This window comes from Herpailurus yagouaroundi, unplaced genomic scaffold (assembly GCF_014898765.1).
Source record: "Herpailurus yagouaroundi ecotype Mexico unplaced genomic scaffold, PumYag 100, whole genome shotgun sequence".
In the NCBI taxonomy this organism is placed as follows: domain Eukaryota; kingdom Metazoa; phylum Chordata; class Mammalia; order Carnivora; family Felidae; genus Herpailurus; species Herpailurus yagouaroundi.
In genome coordinates this window covers 12,010,762-12,033,988 of record NW_024412391.1, presented here as the reverse complement: position 1 = coordinate 12,033,988, position 23,227 = coordinate 12,010,762, and the positions used below count along the sequence as shown (strand labels likewise).

The window sequence follows — 23,227 nt, the reverse complement described above, 5'->3', positions numbered from 1 at the left end:
AGTAGGGGGATTTCAATAAAAATTAGTTGAAGGAATGAAAGAATAAATGATTACGATTTTCAAAGTTTTTTAAATTCCTCAACATTTATTTACGCGCTAAAATAATGTTCATCGATAGGGTTACTTGAAATATGATCACATAAATATTTGGACTAAATATCATGAGACTTAAGTCGCTGCTCTGCCTTTAGTTTCCTGTGTCCCCTGGTTAGACCATTTCTTGGGGCTTCTTCACCTTGTTTATCTGACATTCAATGGCTTGCAACCATGACTCTAAAGTCCAACAGAAAAATAGAGTCCGTATTTAAATATTCTTTGCGCAGGTCACCTTTAGTTACATACGTAGGGCGTAAAACAAGGTGCAACAAGGCACCTGATGGGGTTCAGGGCAAGCATCCACCACCTGCATGCCACTTGGCCTGCAGATTATTTTGAGCTGAAGACAGTGTAGGCCCAAAGGCTCAGGAGCAGCTTTTTATAGAGTGCCCGGTCCAGGAAAACAGCCATCACCAGAGACAACTGCAGAAAGTATGCGCTAGGGGTAGTAAGTTGGAGGGAGCTTGGCAGGGCATGTTCAATTCCTCTCTGTGTCCCATTGTCTCTGCGTGGCAAAGGCAGGTAAACATTTGTTTACCAAACATTTGCTCTTCCCATCTTCCTATGAATTGTCTTCCTGCCCTTTGACGCCCCAGACTCCACTCTCTCCTTAGTTCAGGATGGCATATGAGCCTCAGGTGCCCATCTTGGAGCCTCTCATGCCAATGTAAGGTGCCCATGTGGAAGAAATTAAACTTATTTTTCTCGTATACCAGCCAAAAGAACTTAAAAAGAGTAAAAATGTTTCCAAACATCTTAAGACTTTTTTTTCAGCTACACTGGGACAACGGTTTAGACCAGGGGGAAATCAAGGTGATTTCAGGAATAACGTCTTCAAGTCTCTTATGGACCAGGGTGTCTTAAGTCTGTTATGGAAAGACCCCATTTAATTAGAAAAGACCATGCACGTAAAGTGATGTGCGTAGCGCCTCAGAAGGTCCGAAGTGCTCGATGTGTTTGCTAACAATTATGATACTTAAAGAATCTCTGAGCTGGGAAGAATTTAGAGTTCACCCTAGTATATCTATCACTCCTCTACCAAGTATTTAGAGAGAAGTCTCGTTTCCTGAATAAAGATTACTAGTCACACAATCGCGCAGAATGCAGTTCTGTGTGGGTGCAAATAAAGACTAACAAGGCTCAAGTCTTAACCAGTACGTTCTACTGCCTCCTTGGCTAAAGGACAATCGACGCGGAGAAGCGAAGGGGCAAATCGCTGCCCGCTCCTCTCCTCTCCTAAGTTTCCCCCCGCCCAGGTAGGGGGCTCCAGGCTAGCGCACTTGGGGACTCTCTCCGCCCCGTCTCCTCGGCCCCTCGTTCCCGTCATCCTCTGGGCTCTCCCCTTCCTCTGGCCGAAATCCCGCGTGGGCTCTTCTCGGCGCTGGTCGCTAGGTGATTCCCGAGGGCGCTCGGAAGTCTCGCGAGGGTGGTCCCGTTGCTCAGGAAACGGAGGGCCTCGCCTCTCGGTGAAGGGCGTGGCTGGAGCTGTTGAACTACCCCCGCGTTCCTCCCAGACGCTGGACCCTAGGTGTCTCCGGCGGAACGGCTGCGCCCCGCAGGGACGGGACGACTGGCCTGGGCAGGGGACTCGGGGCGGGGGCGAGGGCCCGGCCGAGGCGGCCCAGAAGGAAGAGACTTCGCAGACGGGCCGCCCCCTGCGGGAAGTGAGCGCGCGTGGAAAGACCGCGCGTCCCAGAAAATGAGCTCCTCCCCACACTGCCTGGTCCAGAAGTGAGCGTGGGAGGCACCCCTTGCAGACACAACTTGGGGCTTAAAAGTCCTTCCCACTGAGAAAGTCACCGTGCCTGTCCGCAGACCCGCCCTGCGTGGCTGAGCGTGGAAACTCCTGCTTTTGCCTCGTCTGCTTCAGCCGTGGAAGACACAGGAAGCGCCCATTAGATAATCTGTGTGTGTGTGGCTTTCCTGAAATTCAGGTTTCACTACTCAGGTCAGCACGTTGGTGTGCCTCCTATGTTCATGTTAGGAAATAGAGCCAGGATTTATGCCATGTTTTCCAAATTTGGAATTGTGACGATCCCCCCAGGCTGAAACTTCAGTCTCTTAATACTGAAGGTGTCATCTCTATTGCATGAGTTATTTGCTCTCTGTAGAGAGGAGCATAAACCAATAGATTCGAAATTGGTAAATTCCTTTGGTCTCTCAAAAAGAATAGAGTCTTGGCAAGGAATTTGGTATTCCGTTGTCTTAACCACTTGGGAGGATGTTTGCATGGAAGGAGTAGTGGTCACCGCCAATACAACCTTCGGATAGCTATTGAGATTTAAGTAAGAATAATCGAATATTAGAACAGAGACGGTATCTTACAGAATAGTAACCAAAATCTAAGGAGAAAAGTCTGTTGTAGTCATTTGAACTTTTGGTCAATTGAAAACTAAAGCAGAAAAAAATTTTTTAAGCTATGCTGTTAGATATCATTGCCTGAGTAACTATAATTTTCCTTTGACCCATGATCTTTTTATTTTTTTATTTTTACTTTATTTATTTATTTATTTTTGATCCATGATCTTTTTAAATGCCTCAGGATCATTCCGAATTTACTATGCTGTGCGGTATTGGGAATACAGGATGTGAATGATTTGGCTGTGTAGCCTGGAAATTTCTTTTTCCAATACATTATTTACTTGATTAGCCTTTCCTTGTGATTTTTGCCTCTTTTTCATGGAAATGGAAAATGTCTTCAGTTTTTTGAAATTGAATATCTAATTAGCTGTGTCCTAATATAGCTTTTAGAGAAGCCTGTTGTCACTGTTAATTAAATACAATTGAATAAAAGGTTGGGGTACTCATTTAATGTAATAAACACCTTCAACTTAAACAGAAAACTGTCAAATAAGTTCCCTAGAAATTGTTTTACAGCCTACCTACATGATAAAAGAAATTTCAAGCCAGATATTGCCAGAAATGTCAGAAGATTCAGAAAAGGAAGACTATTCAGACAGAACGATCAGTGATGAAGATGAATCAGTATGTTTTTCTCAACTTCATTCCACTTAATTTCAGATAAACCTTATGTTATAAAATATAAATTTCCCGGTAAAAATATTACAAAATCAGTTGGATGTGAAAATCAACTCGATGTTTAAATCACTTGTCACTGAAGTTGGAAAATAATTTGAAAGCCAAGATATTGCTGTGTGCAGTATGCCCTGTCTAGAAAGAGAACCTGGATTGGTATTGTTGTTTAGAAAATATTTTGGCTAAGATTCTTCTGAGTTTTACTTAAAAGTGTGTGTAAAATCATTACTAAGGTTTTATTTTTATAACTCTTCTTCACTTACGTCTGTGTTACATCATGATATTTATCATAATACTGCAGCCTCCTATGTTCTAAATCTACTGTTTGTCACCATAATAGGTTTAATTTGGCTCTGATGTAACAAAGGGACACGGAAGAAGAAAAAGGGAAAAACAAAGCACAGTATTTCAAAAGAGTTTGCCTGGTTCTAGTACATATTTCTGAGAGATTTCCTTCACATTTGAGTAAAATATAAATTACCATGTATCTAAGTTAAGGTCCCAAAATAAGCTCCCTATTAACCCTCTAAGTCTATGGCTTTTTGTGCTTCTTTTCTTTTAACTTTATTCATAGTTTAAATTGGGTTGCCAAGTTTACCAAGAATCTTTAAACTTTATTCCCTCCCTGCAATCATTAATCTGACCTTACCCAATGAAAGAAGGAGGATGAAAGATAAAGGCTGGAAGGTTTGAGGATATTTGAAGTGTTTGGCACTTTGAGACCGGTAGTCCCTAATAATCCTTTAATTTTTTTCATTTATTAAAGATTAAAAAGAGGCACTCAATTCTCCCTACTAAAATAGATGTAAAAATTTTCTGGATTTGGAAGCTGTTGGTTTTTAAAAGAATATTTTAAAAGAATATTTTAAAACTCTTTTTGTTTTAGGATGAGGATAACTTCATGAAATTTATAAGTGAAGATATCCACCAGTGTGCACTTTTAACAGGTTTGAACTTATCCATATTTTCTTCCTTCCCTTTATGATAAAACCTTGAGTGAATAAATAGCAAATGAAAAATTCACTCAAGGTCCATGAAAAAGAAGAAAATGAAGAAACTAGAAAAAAAAGATTGAATAATATAGGAATGTATTCTGATACTGGATAAGGATAGAAAATGTATCCACTCTTATAAGAATCTTTTGGAGCTCAAACTGTGAAGGTTTTAGGTAAACCTGATATTGAATGAAACTGAATAAATATGAAGGACTACCCTTAACATAAAGATTTACATAGGCGTTTCTTTAAATAATTAGCTCTTAAATTTACAGTATGACTCGAGTTACAGTACACAGTGTTTTTAAAGTACATTTTTATTTTTTTTAATGTTTATTTATTTTTGAGACACAGAGACAGAGCAGAGCGTGAGTGGGGGGAGAGGCAGAGAGAGAGGGAGACACAGAATCTGAAACAGGCTCCAGGTTCTGAGCTGTCAGCACAGAGCCCGATGTGGGGCTCGAACCCACGAACTGTGAGATCATGACCTGAGCCGAAGTCCGACGCTTAACTGACTGAGCCACCCAGGCGCCCCTACAATACATCTTTTTTTAAATGAAGTATGCTTGTACAGAGTTTTTTTAATAAAGTCATTCACTTGCAAAAGTACATATATGTGGAATCTTTGTGTATACTTGATTTTTAAAAAATGTATACAGTTAGAGTTTTAAAATAAAATATTTCTTCTAAATATCCACATATCTATCACAGAGGATCTGAAATTGAAGATAAGGCCTTAATTCTTTTCTTTTTTCTTCTCTCTCTCTCTCTCTTTCTATCGTAAAAGTCTTTCGAGATACCTACTATTCTCAGTTTGGTATGTATCCCTCTAGACCTTTTTCTTTGCACTTACACACATATCTATGCCCATACTCATAAAATATTTGTAGTACTGGGGCACCTGGGTGGCGCAGTCGGTTAAGCGTCCGACTTCAGCCAGGTCACCATCTCGCAGTCCGTGAGTTCGAGCCCCGCGTCAGGCTCTGGGCTGATGGCTTGGAGCCTGGAGCCTGTTTCCGATTCTGTGTCTCCCTCTCTCTCTGCCCCTCCCCCCTTCATGCTCTGTCTCTCTCTGTCCCAAAAATAAATAAACATTGAAAAAAAAAATAATTTAAAAAAAAATATTTTTAGTACTAGTTTATGGACATCTTGCCACCCTTTTTTGCTTTTTAAAATTTTGCCAATCTGTTGGAAAAAGGGAGGTAACTCACTGTTCTAACCAGTGTCGTCTTTACTGCTGAAGAAATTGAGAATTATTCCATAGGCTTGTCTATTTGTTTCCTCTTATAATGAATTCCCTGTTATAGTAATCCTTTGTTAATGTTGCTAACATGACTTTGAATTATTTTGATGTTAAGTTTATAATTATTCATTTGTGGCTCTTTATTTTTAAATCTGTTTAAGCTACAGAGGCCTTCCCTACCCCAACGTCATTATTATAATCATATAAATTTTCTCTAAATACTTTGAATTTTGTATTTAATTTCTCTATAATTTACACTCATGAGCAGTATGAGATATTGATCTAGTTTTATTTCCTAATTCATAGCTACCTTGCCATTTTTGAGTCATACTGTAAATTAGACAAAATTGGTCTCTTCACATAATGAAAAACTAGATGCTTAATAACTGTTGAAAAAATGGATCTAAATAACAATCCTGAGAAGTAGCAGGGAGTATTATTATTCCTTATTTACATATAGTAAAATTTATGTTCAGAGAGGCTGCATTAGCCAAGAAAAATCATATAGAAACAAAGTGGTGGAATAGAACTCAGTTGGTCTGACATCTAGTCCAGCTTGATATATCTGTTATTGTACAAAAATAGCCCAAAACTAAATCTAGGTAAAAAACCACATTTTAGAGGTAGGAGAGCAAGAGGAGTCAGACAAATGGAAAACTAAATATGTGAAAAGGAGAAAACAGGAAAGTATAGCATCATAAAAGACAAGGTACATGAGGGGTGATTATCCACATCAAATTGATGCCCCACAGTTATCCCATTGAAAGAGACAGGGCCTCTGCGCTGCCTACTTGTGTTGTATTCTTTGTGAATTATGTGCTTTGGGGTTGTGTCACACAGTGACCCTAGAATGAGCACTGAGAAAAATTTGTGACAGAGTTCACTAGCAACCCTTGAGAATATTCTTCCAGTAGGCAGTGAGGAATTATGATCGTGGACAAATCGTTGCCTCAGTGTGATTAAGTTTAAGAAGACTCGGCAGTAAACAGTTTGCTAGAATAATTGCGAGAAATAAATGTTTTTGGAGTAGCACGGAATTTAGCATAAAATAATAGTATCTGAGGTCAAAAACTACTTTTTAGCCATTGTAAAGATCAATTGTTACAAAATTTCAATAGTAATTTTTATTTATTTATTTTTTATTTTTTAGAGACAGAGGGAACAAGGGATGGGCAGAGGGAGAGGGATAGAATCTTAAGCACAGGCCGACTCAGGTCTCCATCTCATAACCATGAGATCATGACCTGAGCCAAAATCATGCGTTGGAAGCTTAACCGACTGAGCCACCCAGGTGCCCCAGTAATTTTATTTTTTAAGTGCCATGAATTATGATATCCACAGATATTTAGAAATTAATGGTATTGGGAGGGAAAAAGGAATGTATTTAAAAATTATAGAAATTGGGGCTTTGCTTCTTATCACTCATGATTGTGTTGAATCTTTTTTCAGCTAACTCTGTTGGTGACCCATTTTTCCCCCGGACTACCCAGATACTGTTGGAATATCAACTAGGGAGATGGGTGCCACGTCTTCGTGAACCACGAGATTTGTATGGTGTTTCTTCTTCTGGTCCACTGAGTCCAGCACGGTGGCCGTACCACTGTGAGGTCATTGATGAAAAAGTCCAGCATATTGGTATGTTCCTAGATGTTTTTGGAATTCAAATATTAGCATACTTACTTTGCCAAACTTAATGAGGAGACTCATGGTGTTAGAACAGTGCGTTCCAACAGGAATATAACATAAGCTGTATGTATCATTTAAAATTTTCTAGTGGCCACATTTTAAAAAAGGAAAAAGAGGCCCCTGGGTGGCTCAGTTGGTTGAGTGTCCAACTTCAGCTCAGGTCATGATCTCATGTCTCATGGGTTCGAGCCCTACATCGGGCTCTGTGTTTACAGCTTGGAGCATGAGCCTGCTTCAGATTCTGTGTTCCCTCTTTCTCTCTCTCTGCCTTCTCCACTCACACTCTGTCTCTGTCTCTCAAAAATAAACATAAAAAATATTTTTTAAGGAAAATAAATAAGTGAAATTGATTTCAAAAATATATTTAATTTAGGGGCGCCCCGGCTCAGTCGATTAAGTGTCCAACTTCGGCTCAGGTCATGACCTGAGTCCATGAGTTCGAGCCCCACATCCGGCTCTGTGTTGACAGCTCAGAGCCTGGAGCTGCTTCAGATTCTGTGTCTCCCTCTCTCTTTGCCCCTCCCCTCTTGAGTGCTTTCTCTCTTTCAAAATTAACATTAAAAAAATTGTTTTAATATATATTTTATTTAAGCCAAATATATCCAAAATATTTTGCATTCTTTTTTTTTTTTCATATGAAATCTTCAAACTCTGGTGTGCATTTGCACTTGCATTTCAGTTTTAAGCCACATGTGCTTAAAAGAGGAACTTAAAACATGTGCCAGAGTTTTGTAATTCTCAACAATTCCAAAGAGCATGACGGGTCCAGTCACATTCAAACTGTTATGTAGAGTGAGGTTGCAGACAGAGGGTATGCCAGATGGCTGTGTAATCTTGCTCTTTTTTTCTCCCTACCTCTTTCTCCTCCTCCTCCTGCCCTACCACCACACTGAGTATCTTCCTTCTCCTGTGTGTCTTTATCCTCTTCACCTTCTGCCTTTCTCCCTTTTGCCATTGCCCTTCCTTTCTTATTTTCTATCTTTGTGCCCCTTTGTCGTTTTTCTCTCCTCTCCCACTTTCTGCTTCTTTCCTTCAGTGTATGTTTTATGGACGTGAAGTGTGCATATTTCAGTGAATATTTTTATGTTTCTGTATGTGTGCATTCTCATATTTAGTTTTCATTCAGTGGCTTACAGCCTTATCTTCCCAATTCTCACAAATGATAGAAACATTCCTATTAGCACTTCCTCATTGCCACTGTTTTCCACTTTGTGCTAATTATAGCATATTATAATGCTATAATAATATTATTGCCATGTAGAGATATTATTAGACATTCACTGGTGGGTAAAATTAAAAACCATCTGTACTTACTATAATTGTCTACACTTACTTAAATTAGATGCTACTTACACATTCTTATAAACTAACTTTTCTCTTTATATTATTTGATGGAGAAAGGGTAAAGGAGAAGTCTGTCTCCCCCTCTCTGATTGACTCTCTCTCTCTCCCTCCCTCCCTCCCTCCCATCCTCCCTCTCTCTCTCCATCTCCCTCTGTGTGTGTGTGTGTGTGTGTGTGTGTGTGTATATATATATATACACATATATGTATATATATATTTATTTACATATATATGTATATGTATATATGTGTATGTGTATATATATGTATATATATGTATGTATATATGTATACACACACACACACACACACACACACAGGCTTCAGATGACTTCTAAGTCAAAAGTTCCAGCTGAGTGTTTATGCCCCTGTGGTCATATGGTCAAGCCAGGCTGTCTGATTCTGCCAGATGAAAACCACCAGTAGATAAACTGCCCATGGTGGGTACCAGGGGAGTTTCAGACTTTAAATAGCGCATTATAAATCTTAACTGTCCTTATCTTGGCCAACTGTCAAAGCTAGATGTCCATACTTCCCCGGATATAAAAATAGAGCTTTTCTGCTTTAGCTATAAATGAACTCTGTCCTACACAACTATATATCTTGAAAGTCTTTCCACATCAGCTCACATATATCAATCTTTTTTTATATAAATTGGTTTATTAGATTTAATTGGATAAACAATATTTTCTGTAACTGCTACCTTATTAATGAATTTTAGATGTCTCTAGTCTTTGGCTCTGACAAACAGAACTACATGAACATTATTTTATATGTGTCCTATTGTGTGTGTGTGTGTGTGTGTGTGTGTGTGTAGTGTTGGAAGTAAATGCCTAGATTTCCGGTTAAAATAATACTGCCAAATTGCCCTCCAAGAGGAGCTGTAACAATTTATATGAGCATGGTTGGGGTCTTCAAGATTACCCTCAGGTTCAATGATCATAGAAGGACTCCTAGAACTCAAAAAACTGCCATACTCATGGTTATGGTTTATTACATTGAAATGATACAGATTAAAATCAGCAAAGGTTAAAAAAATCAGCAAAGGTAAAAGGTACATAGACTAGAGTCCAGGATAGATCAGGCACAAGCTCCAGTTGTCCCCTTCTAATGGTGTCTTTTGTACAGTGTTTAATACTCCCAGCCATGTGAGATAACACATGAAGTATTGCCAATCAGGAAAACTCATCCAAGCTTTGGTATCCAGGATTTCTATGAGGGGCTGGTCACGTCTCCATGGAGTATATATATGGTTGGCCTTAGTTACTCAGTCTCTAACCTCTCCTGTTAAAACTGATAGCATATGGTACAAGTCCCTCTACCATAAGTCACATTAGTGTAAATTATCTGGTGTGACCCAAAGCCCCAAGTAGACAATAGGCTCTTATCAAACAGGATAGTCCAAAGTCTGAGAGATTATCTTCTAGGAGTTTTACAAGGGTCTAACTTTTCTTTGGTATGTGCAGAGTTTGGACAACCCAGGCCTTCTGAGTTAATCCTTCATTACACCGTAAGAAGGCGTGTTTTTCCATATACCCATAAACACTGTTTAGTTCCCTGATTTTCAACAATCTGGTGTTGTTTGCTTTATATATGTTATGTTTTAATTTATATTCTTTATTTATTAGTGACATGGAATATCTTTACATATATTTATTGGCTATTTTAGTTTTTATATTTATTTTTTTGTGGTAAGAGCACTTAGCATGAGGTCTACCCTCAGCATATTTTTAAATGTGCAATACTGTATTGTTAACTATAGGCACAATGTTGTTATAAATCTTACTCATCCAGAATTATTGAAGCTTTAAATATGTTGATTAGTAGCTCCCCGTTTTTCCCTCCTGCTGGCTCCCAGCAACCACCATTCCACTTTCAGAGTTGGACTCCGGAAATTTTAGATACTTTATGTAAGTGGAATCATGTAGTATTTGTCTTTCTGTGACTTCATTTAGCATAATGTGTCAGGGTTTATCCATGTTGTTGCATATTGAAGGATTTCATTTTTTAAGACTGAATACTGTTTCTCTGTGTGTGTGTGCGTGTGCATGTGTGTGTAGCACATTCACTTTGTATCATTTGTCCATCAATGGACATTCAGATTGTTCACACATTTTCACTAATGTGAATAGTACTGCAATGAATATGAGAGTGCTAATGTCTCTTCAAGATCCTAATTTCAATTCATTTGGGTAAATACCCAGTGGTTGGACTGCTGGATCATGTGGTAGTTCTGTTTTTAACTTTGGAATTTCTATACTGTTCTACACAGTGTTTGCAGCATTTTTTATTCCCACCAACAGTGTACAGGGATTCCAGTTTCTCCACTTCCTTGCCAGAACTTTTTTTTTTATAATACCCATCATAATAGGTGTGAAATGATACCTCACTGTGGCTTTGATTTTTCATTTCCCTGAAGATCAGTTAACAATGCAATCCCTATCAAAATCCCAATGGCATTTTCATAGAAATAGAAAACAACTCTAGGTGTGCCTGGGTGGCCCAGGTGATTAAGCATCCGACTCTTGATCTCAGCTCAGGTCTTGATCTTAGGGTTGTGAGTTCAAGCCCCATGTTGGGCTCTGTGCTAGGTGTGAAGCCTACTTTAAAAAACTAAAATATAAAAGGAAGGGAGGAAGGAAGAAAACTGAATGGGAAAGGGAACGGAAGTGATGGGGGAAGGGAAGAACTCTAAAAGTCAGATGGAATCACAAAAGACCAGATAGCCAAATCAGTCTTCAGAAAGAAGAACAAAGCTGGAGACATCACACTTTTTGATTTCAAAATGTATTACAAAGCTAGAGTAATCACCTTTTGGGATGAGCACTGGGTGTTGTATGGAAACCAATTTGACAATAAATTTCATATATAAATAAAAAAAATAAATAAAATAAAATTCCTTGAAACATTAAAAAAAAAATAGAGTAATTAAAAAAGGACAGCACTGGCATAAAGAGAGAACTAGAGGCCACTGAAACAGAACAGAGAGCCCAGAAATAATTCCATGCATATACAGTCAATGAATCTTTGAAAAGAGTACCAAGAATATACAATGAGAAAAGGATAGCCCTTCAACAAATGTTGAGAAAATTGGATATCCACATGAAAAAGAATGAAATCGACCCTTAACATCTTACAGTATGCAAAAAAAAAAACACCTCACAATTTATTATGGATTAAAGACTTAAACATAAGACCTGAAACTGTAAAACTCCTAGAAGAAAATATATGGAAAAAGACCTTGCTATTGTCAATGATACCATGGATATCATGCCAAAGTACAGACAGCAAAAGCAAAAATAGATAAGTGGGACTACGTCAAACTAAAAAACTCTGTGTGGCAAAGGGAACAATCAAAACTGAAAAAACAACCTATGGAACAGGAAAATATTTGCAAACCATATGTATGATAAAGGGTTAATCTCTAAAATACATAAGGAATTTCTACAGCTCAATAGCAAAAAAAAAAAAAACCAGATTTAAAAACAGACTGAGGACTTGCATAGGCATTTCTCCAATTGACCAACAGGTGTATTCATTGGCTTTTTATGTCAACTGATAAAATTCTTTGCCCATTTTGTTATTGGTCTCAAAAGTCTTTGTATACTGCTTTCTCTTAAACCCTGTCCAGCCACCGTGGAACAATCCATAGCTAGCTTGCTGGGTATGATGAGCATAAAGCAGAGATGAGCCAAGATTAGCCTACATCGTTTAGCCACCAGCCAAACCTGCAGCTTATCAAAATAAATGAGTGAACCTAACCCACCAGAAGAATCATGTAGCTGAGATAAATAAATGATTATTGTTTTGTGTCACTAAGTTTGGGGGTGGTTTCTTAAATAGTAAAAACACATATACTAGCATGGTTAGGAGTTCAGTCTCTGTAATAATAAACTATGGTCCACAGGCCAAATCTGGCCCATTATCTATTTTGAACCTTCTATTAATCATTGAAATGTGGAACATAAATTAATCTTGGAAAAGGAATATCTTTTATAATCAATACCCAAAGAATTTCTTTTAATAAAATACTATATAGTTCTGGGAGATATCAACAGATTTTCTAGTCTCAGACAAAGTTTACAGGGATAGCCAATGATATTCCATACACAGACATTAGGTTAATTCCTCCAAGAATTAAACAGGCTCCTTTTGCATTTAAGAGAGGAAAAAAATGAAATAACTTTGTAACATCAGTAAGAAAACTCATCTTCAAACAAATTGCATGTACAAATATATAAATGAGATTACTATATTCTTTTTAAAAATTTTTTTATTTCTCTTTTGAGAGAGAGCATGAGCTCTGAGCTGTCAGCACAGAGCCCGATGTGAGGTTCAAACTCACAAACCATGAGATCATGACCCGAGCCGAAGTCAGGATGCTTAACCAACTGAGCCACCCAGGCACCCCAAGAAAAGTTATCTTCAAACAAATTGCACACACAAATACATATATGAGATTACTATATATTTTTAAGGGCAGTATATAGTGCCTTATATCTCAATATGTAAAATTCACATGTTCTTTGATTTAGCATTTCCACTGCCAGGTATCTAGCCCACAGGTCTTCAAACACATGAATCGAGGCATATTATAAGTAATGTAGTATAAAGAGACTGTTAGAACCAAAATGTCCATCAGTAAAGAAATGACTGTAATGTCTGTCAGTGGTCAGGTAATGGCAATCCATATTAGGGAACTCTACACGGCTATTAAGAAATGAGGGAGATCTATATATATTAATAAAAATCAGAGAGGCTGGGTGGCTCAGTCAGTTGAGCAACCGACTTTGGCTCAGGTCATAATCTCACAGTTTGTGAGTTCGAGCCCCGCATCGGGCTCTGTGCTGACAGCTCGGAGCCTGGAGCCTGCTTCAGAGTCTGTGTCTCCCTCTCTGACCCTCCCCCGTTCATGCTCTTTCTCTCTCTGTCTCAAACATAAATAAACATTTAAAAATTTTTTAAAAGAAAAATCGCTAAGATATTTGGTTAGGTGGGGTGGGAAAAATTGATGATCAGTTTATACATAAAGTGATATAATATACAAGAAGAGGAATTGTAGTTGACTCCCAAGTATCCATTTCACCTCAGTTAAGTAGTATATGTCAGTTAGTCCATGACACTGTTTTACTGAAAGCCACATTGTTCTCATTTTACAACAGTAAGGGATCCAACTTTAGGAGGACCTCAGATCTGAAATGACAAAGTAGAAAGACATAAATAAATTGTGCCTTGAATGGCCACTGAGCCACTGATTGTACCAGACCTTGAATCCTCTCTGTTTCTAGATTTCTAAATATATAAGATAATAAATTACTGTGTAAGCCAGTTTGCCTTAAGAATTGTTGTTACTTGTAGCTGGAAGCATCTTTATGGGATAGTTGAAAAAGACAAAGCCTGAAACTAAAAACCCAAATGTTCATATTTAGATCTGTGCGATGAATTATGGATAATTCTTTTTCTTTTGGCTTAAAGTATATTTTTAAATTTTTATACAGCAAATTTGTTTAATAAAAAATACTTATCAAAAGCATCCAAATTAAGCACCTTTAATTCAAGTTTTATTACTCCTGAGATTTTCTGTGACTCTTAGACATCTGTTTTGTAAGATCACTTCCTTCTACTACATGTCTGTCATCAAAAAGTAGGATAAACCAAAGGTGAAGGGCAGGTAAGTCTTACAGAAAAAAGAGAGAGAAAAAAATGCAATATTCACTGTCATCTACTTAGGCTTTTAAATCAGTGCTATATGGGTGCTTCAGTCAGTTAAGCATCAGACTTCAGCTCAGGTGAAGATCTCACGGTTCGTGGGTTCAAGCCCCACATCTGGCTCTGTGCTGACAGCTAGGAGCCTGGAGCCTACTTCAGATTCTGTGCCGCCTCCTCTCTCTCTGCCCCATTCATGCTCGCTCACTCTCAAAAATAAATAAACATTAAAAAAATGTTTTTAATAAATAAATCAGTGCTGTAAGTGGTTGAATCAGTACTGGAGCTGTTAATTTTCATTGCTTTTCCTCCATAAAAAGATGATAGGTATAGTACAAATAAATGTATTCTACAGATTTGGATTTACCATCATGAAAACACTTTCTAAATTTATATTTATTGACTTTCTGAGAAACTAGTAGTCTCTTATTACCAAGAATAGTATCATTTACAGATTGGAACTTAAACTAACGAAGTCAAGGAGGGAAAACACCAAGCAAATACTTTAAAACAAAATATTTGCTAGTCTTACAAGTGTCACATTCTAAATTTATTTTTGCATAGAGTTTATAGCTTGAATATAAGCTCTTTTCAGACATGTCTAGGCTTGTCTGCTATCCTGGTAGTTAGGGCCTGAAGAGTCTTCTTTAACATGAGAGGTATTTTATTTTTGTTTTTGTTTTTGTTTTTCCTTAAAGTGAAATGTATGGTATAGGGCTGAGGGCATAGTGTTATCTCAGTATTAACCCTCCAAGCTAGACCTGAAGACAAAGGAGAAAGGAGCTGAAGGCCAAAGTAAAAAACTTCACAAGATGATCCAAGAGACACAATGGCACAAACAGCACTGATTTGGTGCTCATGTGACATAGTAAATGCTAACTAAGTCTCCTGGGGACATGACTTTGACCCAAGGAGAACTCAAAGCAGTGCTGTTTTGTTTTGTTTCTTGTTTTTTGTTTTCCATTGAGTATTATGTTAGCTGTGGGTTTTTCATATATGGCATTTATTATGTTGAGGACATGTTCCCCCTAAACCTCCTTTGTGAGAGTTTTATCATGAATGGATTTTGTACTTTGTCAAATGCTTTTTCTGCATCTGTTGAAATGATCATATGGTTTTTATCCTTTCTCTTGTTGATGAGGTGTGTATCACATTGATTGTTTGGGAATATTGAATTACCCTTGTATCCCAGGAATAAATCCCACTTGATCATGGTAAATGTATTGTTGGATTTGATTGTTTATTTTGTTGAGGATCTTTGCTTCTGTGTTCATCAGAGATATTGGCCTGTAGTTCTCTTTTTTTGTAGCGCCTTTATCAACTTTGGTACCAGGATAATGCTGGCCTCATAGAATGACTTTTGAAACCTCCCTTCCTCTTCTATTTTTTGGAATAGTTTGAGATGAATAGGTATTATCTCTTCTTTAAATGTTTGGTAGAATTCACCTGTAAAGCCATCTGGTCCAGAACTTTTGTTTGGAGTTTTTTGATTATTGATTGAATTTCATTACTGGTAGTTAGTTTGTTCAGATTTTCTATTTATTCCTGATTCAGTTTTGGGAGGTTATATGTTTCTAGAAATTGATCCATCTCTTATTGGTTATCCAATTTGTTGGCATATAATTTTTTATAATACTTTCTTATAATCCCTTGTATTTCAGAGATGTCAGTTATTTCTCCTCTTTCATTTCTGATTTTGAGTTCTCTCTCTGTCTCTCTTACTTTCCCTCATTCCCTCCCCCCTTCTGTCTCTCTTCTTAATGAGTCTGGCCAAAGTTTTCTCAAATTTTTTTTTATCTTTTCAAGAACCAGCTCCTGTTTTCATTGGTCTATTATATTGTTGTCTTTTTATATTCTATTTTATTTCTGCTCTAATGTTCCTTCTACTGGTTTTGGGGTTTTTTTTGTTCTTTTCTAGCCTTTAAGTGTAAGGTTAGGTTGTTTATGTGAAATTTGTCTTGCTTCTTGAGTTAGGCATATATTGCTATAAACTTCCCTCTTGGAACAGCTTTTGCTGAATCCCAAAGATTTTGGACTGTTGTGTTTTCATTTCCATTTGTCTCCATGTATTTTTTTTATTTCCTCTTTGATTTCTTGGTTGACCCATTTATTGTTTAGTACCATGTTATTTAACCTCCATGTATTTGTGTTTTTCCATATTTTTTTCTTGTGGTTGTAGAATTCCAGTTTCATAGCATTGTGGTCAGAAAAGATGCATGGTATGACTTCAGTCTTTTTTAATTTGTTGAGACTTGTGGCCTAATACATGATCTCTTCTGGAGAATGTTCCATGTGTACTTGAAAAGAATTGTGTTCAGCTGTTTTAGGATGGAATGTTCTGAATATATCTGTTAAATCCATTTTATCCAATGTGTTATTCAAAGCCACTTGTCCTTGTTGTCCAAAGTGTCCTTGTGATTATGTTTGGATGATCTATCCATTGATGTAAGTGGGGTGTTGAAGTTCCCTCCTATTCTTGTATTATCAATTACTTCCTTTATGTTTGTTATTTGCTGTATTTGGGTGCTCCATGTGGGTGCATAAATATTTACAATTATTATATCTTCTTGGACTGTTCACTTTATGATTATGTAGTGTTCTTCTTTGTCTTGTTAGTCTTTGTTTTAAAGTCTATTTTGTCAGATATAAGTATTACTACCCCAGCTTTCTTTTCACTTCCATTTGCATGATAAAACTTCCTCCATCCCTTCACTTTCAATCTGCACTGAATCTGCATTCAATCTGTCTTTAGACCTGAAATGAGCCTCTTGTAGGTAGTGTATAGATAGGTCTTGCGTTTTTATCTATTCTGTCATCCTGTGTCTTTTGATTGAGGCATTTACTCCATTTAAATTCAAGGTAATTATTGATAGGTATGTATTCACCACCATTTTGTTACTCATTTTATAGTTGCTTGTGTAGTTCTTCTCTATTCCTTCTCTTGCTCTCTCGTCTCACTATTTTCTGGCTTTCTTTAGTGATATTCCTGGATTCCTTTTCTTTACTTTCTGTGTAGCATCTATTATTAGTATTTTATTTATGGTTACCATTAGTTTTGTACACAACACTTTCTGCATATAGCAGTATATATTAAGTTATGGTCACTTAAGTTTGAACTCATTCTTTACTCCTCACCTCACCCTTTGCCCCAAGTTTTAGGTGTATAGTACCATAGTTTACATCCTTTTATTTTGTGAATCCCTTGACTGATTTTTATAGATATAGTTAATCTTACTACTTTTGTGCTTCCTAATATTTTCTTACTCTTGCTTACAGTCTTTTCTTTTTTCTTTTTTCTTTTTTTTTTTTTTTAATTTTTTAATGTTTATTTATTTTTGAGAGAGAGAGAGAATCCAAAGCAGGCTCCGGGCTCTGAGCTGTCAGCACAGAGCCTGATGCAGGGCTCAAACTCACGAACCACAAGATCATGACCTGAGCCAAAGTTGGACACTCAGCCAACTAAGCCACCCAGGCACCTCTACAGTCTTTTCTTTTCACATAAAGAATCCTCTTTAACATTTCTTGTAAGGCTGGTTTAGTGATGAATTCCTCTAACTTTTATTTGTCTGAGAAACTCTTCTATCTCTCCTTCTGTCCTGAGTGATAGACTTGCTGGATAGAGTACTCTTGATTGCAGGGTTTTTTCTTTCAGCACTTTGAATATATCATGCCACTCCATTCTGGTCTGCAAAGTTTCTGCTGAAAAATCAGCTGATAACTTTATATAAACTTTATGGGACTTCCCTTGTATATAACTGTTTTCTTTTCTCTTGCTGCTTTTAAAAATTATTCTTTATCACTGCTTTTTGCCATTTTAATTCCTATGTGTTTTGGTGTGGAACTCCTTGGATTGATTTTGTTGGTGTCTCTCTGTGCCTCCTGGATCTGAATTTCTGTTTCCTTCCCCAGATTCAGGAAGTTTTCAGCTATTATTTCTTCAGATAAAATTTCTTCCCCCTTCTCTCTCCCTTTTCCTTCTGGGATCCCTATGTATGAATGTTATGCTTGATGATGTCACTGAATTCTCAATTTATTTTCAATTTTTCTTTTTCTTTTTTCTTTCTCTCGTTCAGCTTGATTATATTACTCTGTCTTCCAGGTCACTGATCTGTCTTTCTGCTTCCTCTAGTCTACTGTTTATGCCATCTAGCATAGTTTTAATTTCACTTATTGAGTTCTTCATTTCTCATTGGTTCTTTTTCATGTTTTCTGTCTCTTTGTTGAGGGTCTCACTGAGGTCTTCCACTCTTTTCTCAATTCCAGTGAGTATCTTTATGACCATTACTTTAAATTTTCTGTCAGACATATTACTTACCTGTTTCATTCAGCTCTCTCGCTGTGATTTTGCCCTGTTCTTTCATTTGAGAGATATTCCTCTGTCTCCTCATTTTGTCTCTCTGTGTCTGTTTCTATGGGTTAGAAAAGTCAGCTATATCTCCTGCTCTTAAAAGTAGTGGCCTGTAGTGTGTTGTCCCCTGTTCAACAGAACCTGGCGCTTCAGAGTTGTCTCCTATGTGTGTTACATGCACCCTACTGTTGTGGCTGAGCCATGTTTGCCATCAGTCAGCATTGGTTCTTTTTTCCCTATTGTGGATGGGGTTTGGTCCCTGTGTTGTTAGTGAGCCAGTCTGGGGCTACATTGGGCTTGAGTTGAGTCAGACTAGGTGTTTTCCAGAGGTGTATAGCACCAACCTGCAGGTTACTCTCACTGTGTGGTCCCCTGGGAGGCTTTTGTTGTTGGGTGGGACCTGCAGTCAGATCATATACCTGCCCTCAGCAGTTGAACTGGTATGTGTGATTTTCTTCCCCATTTACTCCAGGAAGGAGGCACTTTGGGGTGGTGCTGGCCCCTGTCAGGGCTGATTGCACACTGCCGTGCTTGTGGTACTGCTTTGGATGGACTCCTGCTGAGGATGTGTTGGGTGGGCTGGATCTGTAAGAGAACACAAGGGCAGAGGAACCATGCTAGCAATTTCATGCTGGTCCATTGTTGAAGCAGTGCTATTTTGGTACCTCAAAAGTTTGCAGCTTTAAGAGAACTGGGAAGCAAAGCATTTGTTATGCACAGACATATAATTTCTTTGAGATAGTGATTCCACCACCTTTAAGTAGTGTTTTGAATGGAAAAGATCAAAAAGTCTGGCAGGAGATTCTGATAATAGGAAGATACTAAAAGGGTATAGAACTTGCCTGGCTATTTGACTTAATGACACCTGCAAAAGTTACCACTAGATAGCAGTAAAGAAGTGTCTTTATCAGGAATCCATTTGATGTTTAAGTCCCTCACAGGTGAAATTCTTTAATGGATTACTTCTCAAAAAATCTGGAAATACTTCCATTCCCAGCCCATATCTCTGCTTAAACAATTTTAGCTCCAAACAAGCTTCTCTGCAGGGAAGGTATTGTCAGATAGAAAGCATTTATGGCAATAAGTCAGTATTACATTATTTGAATTTAAGGGATCCCATAAGAATCCCATCGGAGTTGTTCAACTATCCATTCATCCATCCAACAGTCTGTCAAATATGATGCAAACAGTTTTCATGGAGTAGAGCAAAAGCTAGATTGAAGTGGGTTAGACCGATTCTCAAAATATGGTTCTCAATAAGGGTACTTTGATAAGCTGCAAACTTGTTCCTATTGTATAAGTTCTTTATCTGATTCCAGTGGTAAAGTTAGGACTATTTATTAGTAAAGATAGGACTATTTATTAGTAAATAGTTAAAGAAGTGTATAAACAGATTAATGAAATCTCTGTTTCTTTAATTAAGAATTAAAGAAATCATGCAGCTTTTGACAATAAACATGCACAAAGGTAAATAGTTGAAATCCCCAAAATTGTCAGAATCAATGCTATGTTAGTAGTTCATGATTAAATTTGATTTGTGTTGATTAAGGCTTTCAAATAATGAGAGGCTCACTCTTTAGTTATAATTTTCTTTATGACTTATTATCAATTTATTTCATTGTGTGTTAATGCTACTATGTGTATTCATGCATATTTGCATCAATATTCTGTTCTATTTTTTTCTGTAGCTAGACTTGATCCATATTCATGTCAAATACACTTCTATTGCTAAAGCAGTTGTACACAATCCTTAAAACGTCAAGTAATACTTATTTCTCATCACCACATTTTAAAAAATTGTTCTAATGAATATATTTGGGATCATAGAGTATGGCTCCCTCTGTTGGAGCATACATATTTCCACAGCCATGCATGTCTGACACATATCAGCTAAAGATGAAAGGAGGAGAATGCATCATCCAAATTCTGTTCCGCTAAAAAGTGGGAACTACTAGGGCAGCTGGGCTGTGAAGTACTTTTTTCAGTCAAACAGGTCGTGTTCAAAAGTTTGATCAAAAATAAGTCATTTATTACAGCACGGTCTAGACAACTTTTAATAAATTTGGTCTAAAAATAATGAAGAGAAGGAAAGCTGGTATGGCTAAAGAAGAAAATGGGGGTTCGAGGATAGCCTTCCTTTGAGAAGATAATAGAAATCTGAACATGTATAAGCTTAGAGGACAACCATTGTCAAGCAGGAGGCTAAAGAGGCAGGGTAAGGGAGAACAAAAGGTGGAGCAGGATTCCCAGAGGTGGGTCAAAAAGTCATCAAATGCTCAAGAAAATGGGATCTTCAGTATGAAATCCTTAATGACACAAAATAATCACGAGCTACTCACTTTAAAAATTTAGAACAAAGTACAAATGAAATGTTATGGGTTTTGTTACAGTGTGGCGGTGTTCATTATCACTTCCAATGAACCGTTGGTAAAATCTAGCCCTACATAAAACACCAAATTTTAGAGTAAAAATACCAATGAATAATTTGAAAATATATGGTAAAAATTTCCTATTTTATTGGGGCATCTGGGTGGCCCAGTGGGTTAAGCATCTGACACTTGTTTTTGGCTCGGGTCTTGATCTCACAGTCCGTGAGTTCGAGCCCCACATCAGGCTCTGCACTATCAGCTTGGAATTCTCTCTCTTTTGCTCTCTCTCTCTGCCTCTCCCCTTCTCACTCTTTCAAAGTAAAGTTTAAAAACATTTCCTGTTTTATTTTGAAGTAATATTCAAATAATGTTTTCTCTTTTCTTTTCCCCCAGATTGGACTCCTTCTTATCCTGAGCCAGTGTACATCCCAACAGGTCTAGAGATAGAACCTCTTTATCCAAACTACAAGGAAGATACTGTAGTTTATCTAGCTGAAGATGGTGGGTACATAATAAAACATGTTGCTATAAAATATAATTTGGTATCTATATTCATCTCTTAATTATATTTGTTTTGCTGTTTATAATGGAAACTGCAGAATACCATGAAGTCTCTGTCACCATCAAGATGTTTGGTTACAGATTGATTCAAGTGTGGATTTAGTGCTAATTATATTCTTGAAGGTGTACTGCAGTTTATGCAAAGTTGCTTTAAAAAAAAAAAACATAATGCCCACTAGAATGGAGAGTTATATTTAAAAGGAATTATGTTCACATCACCTTTCAACGTTTATTTATTTTTGGGACAGAGAGAGACAGAGCATGAACGGGGGAGGGGCAGAGAGAGAGGGAGACACAGAATCAGAAACAGGCTCCAGGCTCTGAGCCATCAGCCCAGAGCCTGACGCGGGGCTCGAACTCACGGACCGCGAGATCGTGACCTGGCTGAAGTCGGACGCCTAACCGACTGCGCCACCCAGGCGCCCCACACATCACCTTTCAAAGAGAAATCCAGTAGAGTATTCTGCAACTATTGTTGCCTCTCTGTTAACGATAGCTCATGTTCGTGAAATCTTTCAGATGACTTTATTTTCATTTCATGCCAGTTTGATGCATTTCTTGAGATTGCATCTTTAAAAGGGGGAAAATACCCCACACTGCAAATAACATCTAAGATTATACCTCAGGAAAAGTGTTCTGAACAGTCAAGATCAATATTTGTACTTTGAGAACTCTATTCATGCAAAATCTCGTATCTGCTTTACAATAGTATGCTAATAACAAAACATAGATGTCTCAGCGTATATGCCAAACTGTGTTGCTTCTAAAGCACCATGTAAGGAAATATGGGATTCCTGCACAGTTTCACCATCCAAGTTCTATATCTTAGAGCATATATTAGAGATAACTTCAGGAAGCATATGTATTTTATTTAAAGGGCTGGCAAAACAAAAATGTGCAAGGATTGCTACCTATACAGTAAACAATTCTATAAATCATATACTCACATATTTTTTAAGAACCAGAGTAAAGACAAGCATCTCTGATTTTTTTTAATTTCAAATATTTACATGGCTAACCTGCCTTAGAACTTCCACACATAACTTAAATGTGATCTGATAAAATATTAAAATAGTTGAGGTGAGTCAATCAGGGTCTTGTCAGGAACTGAATAGCATACTGGGAGTAATTTAAGAAAGTTTAATGAAAGTATAACTTACCAAAGTGTGGACAGACTTAAGAGAGACTCACAAGGGATGGTAAAGCAACATAAAACTGTCAAGAGAGCAAAATCATTGTGTGTCCTAGGCCTGAAAGAGTAAGAGGACAAAATGGTTTTCAGATCTGTAGCTATAAGAAAGAGAAATCTCCAAACAACAAGGCGCATAGAATTCTGGGTTCATGTTTTTTTTTCTTCTAAAAATTTTTTCTTTAAAATGTTCCATTGTCTTGTGACATCTTTTGTCTTAAATAAAAAGTTAGCCATAATTTTTATCATTGTTCCCTACATATATATAATGTGTCTTTTTCTCTCTGGCTGTTTTCAGCAATTTGACTATAATCTGCCTAGATTTGGATACCATTATATTTGGATACCTGCTTAAAGTTTGCTGGACTTTTTGATCCATAGGTTAATAGAGTTGGATTTTTTTTTCAAATTTGACAACTTTTTAGCCATTATTTATTCACATATTTTTTCTGTATTCTTTCTCTTCTGTCCTTTGGAATGCCAATTACACATATGTTGGATTTCTAGCTATGTTCCACATGTCACTGGATCTTTTTTTTTCTTCTCTGTCCTTGAGTCTGGATAATTGTATTTATCTGTTTTTAAATTTACTGCATCTTTCTTTTGCAGTATTCAATTTTTCTTAAGCCTCAGGAAAAGTGTTCTTAACAGTCAA

General features: G+C 37.3%; 1 protein-coding gene across 1 annotated transcript in view; it reads left to right on the top strand.

The window, feature by feature from the left end:
* The first annotated feature begins 1,021 nt into the window (after nt 1-1,021).
* Nucleotides 1,022-23,227, top strand: part of AGBL3 (AGBL carboxypeptidase 3) — a 73,406-nt gene continuing 51,200 nt past the window's right edge. Inside the window, 5 exon segments of the mRNA XM_040471889.1 lie at nt 1,022-2,044; nt 2,974-3,081; nt 4,019-4,079; nt 6,820-7,005; nt 21,216-21,323. Coding sequence (XP_040327823.1) covers nt 2,983-3,081; nt 4,019-4,079; nt 6,820-7,005; nt 21,216-21,323 — 454 coding nt within the window. The 5' untranslated portion in view covers nt 1,022-2,044; nt 2,974-2,982.